Source organism: Bacillus rossius, chromosome 5, assembly GCF_032445375.1.
Source record: "Bacillus rossius redtenbacheri isolate Brsri chromosome 5, Brsri_v3, whole genome shotgun sequence".
NCBI classification, from domain to species: Eukaryota; Metazoa; Arthropoda; class Insecta; order Phasmatodea; family Bacillidae; genus Bacillus; species Bacillus rossius.
The window spans coordinates 46,986,847-46,994,425 of NC_086333.1; the positions used below are offsets into that span (position 1 = coordinate 46,986,847).

A 7,579-nucleotide genomic window follows, 5' to 3' on the forward strand; every position below is an offset into this window, starting at 1 on the left:
GATCAAAAACTGAGCCAGCATGATTTAAGTTATAGAGATATCGTATGATATATCTTAAAGAGGAATGTTCAGCCTATTTTTAGGAATATTGTTAAATGCATTAATGTATTTACATAATTTAATAACAATTTTTGAAATCAGACCTTTTTAAAGCTTCGGCACCATCAGAAATAGTACGTCTCTACGTGCAATAAAAATAAACGAGTATTGAATTTTATGTCCAATAAATCGTCAGTCATTTGGGCATCAACTTGTCTAAACATACTTACTGATAATTTGATATTTTCTTTTAAATTTAATTTTTTGATGTTTGATATGAAAATTTTCTAGTAAAAATATTTGTTTTTAAGACGTTGTAGTGTATTATTTTTGATAAGTAAGTGTCTTGCTTAAAGGAGTAACGTCATATGTTGACTTTGGTAGTACAACAATTAAAATCAGAGCAATAGACGAGCAAAATAACCAAAAACAAACGTTTTCTCCTATACTGCAAGGTTAACGGATAGTTGTCAGTTCCGCTAACAGAGCGCAGTGCAATGCTCGCTCGGTGCGTTGCTCGCCGGCTGTGTAGGGCACGCGCTGGCACAGCGATGCCAAGTCGTCGATATTTAGTAGTTTGAAATCTCTGTAGTGGTGACACAGTGCGCGCAATTTTTACTATTATTTACAATGGGCAAGAGGAAAAGGTCTTACCGCAATCTTAAGCGAAATAAAAGAGCTTTGTCGGTTTCTGCCTACTGGAGAAGACAGAATACTTCTAACAATTCTGCAACAGTATCAACAGCAGAAAGCAACCCAAGTGCACAAGAAACTGAACCGCATGAAATTTCATCACAGTAAGTACTTCTGTTATTTTTAATTAGACTTAATTTATAACAGCAAAGTCATGTATTTATTTTCGCTAATGAAACTTGATAGTAGAAACTATTGAAAAGCTATATTCTGATTGGCAACAACATGAAAATAATTCAACAACGAGTAAATAATTATAAGAAACGGGGGTACATTTTCTCCCTGGAAAAAAAAATGTGAACGGCGGTAATGCGTTTTACGTACTCATGTTGTTAAAAAATCTTACCGACATGTCCCCCGGCCTGCAGCTTCATGGCAACGGCTTGCGTGGCCGAGGTTCCAAGCCCGTATATAGTCCGTGGCAGAAAACGTGTCCCTAAGTTATTTTGCCTAAGAATATATAATAAAAAAAAAATTCAATAGCAAAAAATTTAAATAGTAGGTTTTTTTTGCATACATTTGTATACAATTTAATGCAAAACTTGAGACTTGATTTTTAACTGTAATCACCTTGTTTTTAAAAAAAATTAAAGTATATCATACACCTTCTACCTCTTTTAGCTTTAAAATATTTGTGTTATTTTAAAGTTAATTGAAATATGTGGTTTTTATATTTTTTGTTACATATAGGAATGAAAATGAACAGACAGAATTGGATGATAGTATGCCACCACTTTTAATTGAAGTTGATCAAGGAGGTTCTTCTTGGGATAATCTGAAAGGAAACCGGCTCTTCAATCCTGCATACGTAATTCCCAAAATTCTTAGCCTTCAGAGCAGCCACAAGAAGCAGTGCACTTTGGGTACAATCCAATTCAAAAAAGAAATCAGAAATGGCTTACATTGTAAGTGGTTCATGGAATGTGATGGCTGCAATCGACAATATGAGATACAGAATGAAGAATGTGATAGCAGTGTAATGAATAGTACGGGGGCATGGGCTGCTGTGTCATCTGGCATCGGATTCACACAATTAGAAAACATTCTGAGCATTTTAAATGTTCCTTCAATGTCAAAGAACACTTACATAAAGAAAGAAGTAGAACTAGATAAGGTAATTAAACAATTTTAATTTCTTTTTCAAATAAAATAAAATATTATGTTAATCTTAGTACATTACTTTTCACTACTCATCCATCACCGGTTAATAGTCGCCTTATTTTACGGGGCACGGTTAAGGATCTTAAAATACAAATGTTCGATTAGATAAACAATATAAGTCAAGTGACAAAAAGCAAAGGAAATTATTCATTTAGGAACAAAATATCATCAAACTACGTTTTATAATTAGTGTTTTAGTACAAAATCTAGAAAGTTAATGATTGCACATATAAAGAAAATTAATTCCTACTTATAAGTACATAATAAATGCGTGAATCCTTTTATTGTTGCTTACAAACTAGTGCAACTCAAACATGTTTAAAATGTTCTGTATTATTATCCATGCCCGTCAAAACAAATTTCAAAATAAAATAAAACTAAAGTTTCAGTTTAATGAAAAAATTTAAAATCTGATTATGCTAACCTTATTTTGATTACTTGCAAAAGCCCCCATTCAGCTTTTATTTGAAACACTTGCACAAATTATGTGAAAAACTGAACAGTTCAAATGATTTTTTTTTACTCGCTTACAAACTGGTGCAACACATTAAAATAGCACAAAAGTAACGCATTTCACAACCCCAATAAAACAATAAATCAAAACAAAGACTACCTATGCCATTCTAAAGTAGTATTTTTTGAAATCATCTTATGTCTACAGTATAATACATCACTAAACATCTTAGATTTGTTTCAGGGAGAAACACATTTATTCATAATAAATATTTTTAGGACTACAATTGCTGCTACGAAAATCTAAGAAATTGTAAAATGTAGTATTATAGTATTTTGGCGATGGTATATGATTTCATTGAGTGTATTTAAGGTTTGGAGCGAGAACTTGGACCGAACCATATCAGATGCAGGGAAAGAAGAAAGAGCTCTGGCTATTCAAGAAGGAGATGTAGACGAAGATGGCATTCCATTTACTACAGTCATTGTGGACGGTGGATGGGCCAAGCGTTCTTACGGGCATAAATACAACTCTCTTTCAGGAGTGGTAAGTTACTTACGGGTCTAACAATATCAATTTCAATAATGTCGCAGTTGTTAAGAAGTAAAGGGCTGAGGTACTGTTACGAAATACATATTTCTTTGGCTAAGTTAGGCCCCGCTAGTTTGGATTTTTCCTATATTTTAATTATATTTAATGAAATATATATGAATTTCAAGGCATAAATAATATCTCCCAGACCTATAACTTGTAATAACATATATTTAAAAAAAGGTCTTATTATGTAAGCACTGAAAGGAAATAATTATTATTTCACTCATTATTACAACGAACATGATAATCACATCAGTTCAAAAGTGTTGACTTCAACAAGTGGGCAAAGCTAAGTCCTATGTTATGTTGACTCGAAACATTTATCACGGAAGATTTGTTACAAGCAGTATCAAAATATTTGAAATTGCAAGATGCGAGGTTGTCAGACCATATACGTCTCATATGAATTCGATCTCCTAATTTTCCTGTATGGTTAATCCACATTTTCTGCAAGTGAGATATTTGGATGACGTTTCCATACGTATATGGATATACTCCTATGTATGCCACCTATGTATTTTGATTTAGTCGATTCATTAACAATGTGTCTGCCATTTGGTTGGTGATTCTCGGATCTTAGGTTCAGTCCAATGCTATTTTATTAATGTCTGTACTAAGAAATGTTCATGATATTAAACCATCTAAAAATGTTTACTACATACGGAAATTATTGTGCAAAACTGGAATATAAATAATCCCATTCCTCTAATGCAAGAATGTAAATGTTAGGATGTTTGAATGTTTTTTTTTACTCACGAATTTCTTCACTATTGTAATAAAATTCGTAATAGATGTAACTCTTACATTAGAAAAAAACATTAAGTTCTTTTCAACCTGAATAAATTGAGTTCTTTAATACATAGGCATTAAAATATATACTACTAGTATTACATAAAAAAATTTACTTTAAATAGATTTGACTTCAACATAAATAAACTAATTCTTAACTTCTCTTTCCAGGCAGTGATCATAGGCCAAAGAACAGGAAAACTTTTGTTCTTGGGCGTAAAAAATAAGTATTGTACCATCTGTCGTCTTCATTCGGGAGCAGATAAAGAACCGAAAAAACATTTCTGCTACAAAAACTGGAGCCAACAAAAGCCATCCACAGCGATGGAGCAAAGTGTTATTGTAGAAGGTTTTTGTAACAGTATACAAATGCATGGTTTAAAGTACAAATACTTCGTGGGTGATGGAGATTCTAGTGTTTATGCAAGAATCATTCAAAATGTCCCTTATGGACGTTTTGTGCACAAACTTGAATGTGCTAACCATTGCATACGCAACTATACCAGTCACCTGCATACCTTGGCAAGTGATAAGAGTTTTGACCCAGAGGCTCGACGGATGCTCAAATCAGTCATTCCAAGGCTAACTTCTGCAGCACGAGGTGCCATAAGGCACTGTGGGAAAGTGGGTGAGAAAGCTGAAGACCTAATTAAGGACTTGCGAAATGGTCCAAATCATGTATTTGGAGACCATTCTGAGTGCCGACCTTACTTTTGCGAAGGCAATGAATCTGATGGTAAAAGGGTAAATATTTTACTCGGATCTGTATTGTTTGACCATATTCAAGGTCTTTTAGGAAGCCTGGTAGCAAAAGCGCCAAGACTTGTGGAAAATAAAACAAGCAATGCAGCTGAATTTTACATGAGTCTTGTTGCAAAGTTCAATGCTGGAAAACGTCTCAACTTTACTCAAAGAGGATCTTTTCAAAGACGATGCCACGCCGCGGCTTTAAGATTTCAGAAAGGCCACGCTTGGGAAATAAGCCCTTTCAGGAAACTGGCAGGAAGAAGCCCTGGACTGAGTCATTATAAGGTTATCCGAAAGAGACAGCAGACATTAACACGCCGTAAATTGCAGTTCCATGACGACTTCCCTAAAAAGAAAAGAAGCAAAACTGATACAACTCATCCAGCAGACATCGTCTATGGACCAAGCTCTGAACAAGTAGAAGATGATCCGTGTGACGAGATTTCAGATGCACAGCTAGCAGAAAAGTGTGAGAACTTTGTTGAATCTCTGAATGTGACCTCTGAGCAGCAAGAAGAAATTGCCATTCAAACTAAAGATCAGGCGAATTGTATAATCTGGCATGAACTTAGGCGAGTACGCTTAACAGCTAGTAATTTTGGAACAGTGTGCCGAAGAAAAGAATCAACTCCATGTGCGAACTTGGTGAAAAATCTTTTGTACAAACCCTCTGTGAATACCAAAGCTACAGAATACGGTCGCCGCAATGAACATGTTGCTATTAAAAGGTTCGAAGCACTAACAGGCTTGAATGTAGAGAAGAGGGGACTGTACATAGATGTAGAAAATGGGTTTTTAGGAGCTAGTCCAGATGGAATTGTGGTCACAGAAAATGCTACAATTGAAGTAAAATGTGTTCCATCAGGCATATCTACTGGGCTTCAAGAGCTGGCCAGAAGTAAGAAAGGATTCTTTCTCCAAGAAATTGCCAGCAAGAAGTTACAGCTTAAAACCACACATCATCACTTCTATCAGATCCAGGGAACTTTAAATATAACAAAAAAAGATTTTTGTTATTTAATTGTCATGACTGACACAAAACAAGATTTGTTTGTTGAAAAAGTTCAACGAAATGAAGATTTCTGGAGAAATGAAATGCTGCCCAAACTCACGCGATTCTATAAAAAGTGTTTACTACCCGAAATTGTTGATTCACGAGTTATTAGAGGAAAACAAGTGAGAGAGCCAGAGTATATATCAAAGGCAAAAGAAGAAATAAATGCAAAAAAGTCCAAAAAATCTTAGTTTCTTTTGTAAAGTTGTGATGTTTTTTCGCCTTCAAATAAGCATAAATTTTACCTGCACTTACATTTAAAGTAATCCACGTATGTTAAACAGCATCAGTGCCATTGTTACTGGTATTATTTACAAAAAACTTCAATACGAATCCTTCAAAACATATGAACATATACACTTTTATTCTGTTCATCGTGTACTTAAATAAAAAGGGTTAACTTTATGTTTTGTAACATTATGATGTTTAGAAAATATACTTAGTAAATGCCGAGTTTCCGTTTGTAATTTAGAACACAAATATTATCTAGTACGTAATAAATAAAATAGGAAATAATAGAAACACATATGATATTCGCTAAACAGAATAACATATAATGATGAAACTGTAGTATGTTTTCTTTTTTAATTTTAATAAAATTTATTTTCTATTTCTAAAAACTGTAATTGCTGCTAAGTATTTTTAAGTGTTTGCAAATATCATTTCTGAAAAAAAGTACATATATGTAATTTTGTTAAATGTTATTTTTATAACTCACTATGTTTCACTGTTTTACATTGAATTTGCTGATGTATGTATATGTATTTATTTATTTTGTAGAAACTGTAAAGTAGCAATGATAAAAGTTGAAAGAGAGGGTCCAGACAGCATGTTTTTCTTCGTAACGATGAGATTGTAAACTGGGCTTTCATGATATATATGGAGGTATGGTTATTTATTTTCAGCTAATTGTGATAAAAGCAGGAAATATACCAAGTTAAAGTTAAGATTTTAATGAAACTGTCAATGCACATAGATTACGATGATAGGCATATATTACTAAGCCTGTGTGGAACGCTGCTTGAAAACCTGACAATTACATGAGCATCACGCATTTACGCACTAATTCACCTAGTATTTCTTAAAACTAGAATAAATACTGTCTTGTAATCGAAACCAGCATTTTTATTTTAAAACAAAATTTTGTCAGGTTTAGACAAGAAAAGTATAATTATGCTCCGTAGCTATCCACGCTAAAATAAGCTGCCACTTAATTTTAAGTTTATAACTTGGATATTAATGTTACAAATAAATATTATTGAGTATCTTTATGAGCAAAGTCGTCTAGTTACTAATGCAATGTAAATTTAATACAGAATTTAAAAAAAAGGTAATATTAAAATTGATATTTAACATAGCAAAAATTGTTTGACCAATATATTCGACAGTATAGTGTTTAAACTGCATATTCAAGTATTTACACTGCTAATTGCTAGTATTGTAACCCGAAAAAAACATTTGGGGTTTTGTTTTTATTTAAAGTTAATCATAGTATGACACAAATTTTATGTACTTACGTGTGTTATTGTTAGGTATATTTATAAGAGACTACCTATTGTGGCCGTCACCGCAGTACTAATTTCGGAAAATGTTTGTACCCTTTTCGTCTCATGTCATAAAAGGTTTTTTAAACTTTCCTTTTATGTTAGTGTAATGCGTATTATGATGTTTAATTCTAATAATGTAACCGATTGTGCAATTGGCAAAAGAGCAAAGATTCTGGAGTGTCAATGTAACCACTCTTAAGTTGTAAAGTGTTATCGTGTACAATAAAAAGACTTCGAATTTGAATTTGTCCATAGATCCCAAAACAAGTGTCAACGCAAAATTTGTGTGTGTGTGTGTGTATGTGGGGGGGGGGGACGATTTTTGGGGTGTAAACCATCCCCTTAAATAGTGTACAATGCCTGCGGTGATATTTAATAGTAACGCCTCTAATTAGACAATTTACTGTAGCAGTAATTGGATTTAAGTTACTCAGTGAAGATTTTATTTCTTTCAGTATGAGATATAAATTACTTCTCATAACTTCGAGTCTTCAAAAACTG

General features: G+C 33.2%; 1 protein-coding gene across 2 annotated transcripts; it reads left to right on the forward strand.

The window, feature by feature from the left end:
• The first annotated feature begins 275 nt into the window (after positions 1-275).
• Positions 276-5,917, forward strand: LOC134531776 (uncharacterized). Of its 2 annotated transcripts, XM_063367676.1 has the most exons (4): positions 284-836; positions 1,423-1,846; positions 2,720-2,893; positions 3,902-5,917. In XM_063367676.1, the coding sequence occupies exons 1-4, from the start codon at positions 670-672 to the stop codon at positions 5,720-5,722; spliced, it is 2,586 nt and encodes an 861-aa protein (XP_063223746.1). In that variant the 5' UTR covers positions 284-669; the 3' UTR covers positions 5,723-5,917. The 2 variants fall into 2 exon arrangements, with proteins under 2 accessions (XP_063223747.1, XP_063223746.1); XM_063367677.1 differs by having other exon boundaries at positions 276-836; positions 2,720-5,917.
• The last annotated feature ends 1,662 nt before the right edge of the window (positions 5,918-7,579 follow it).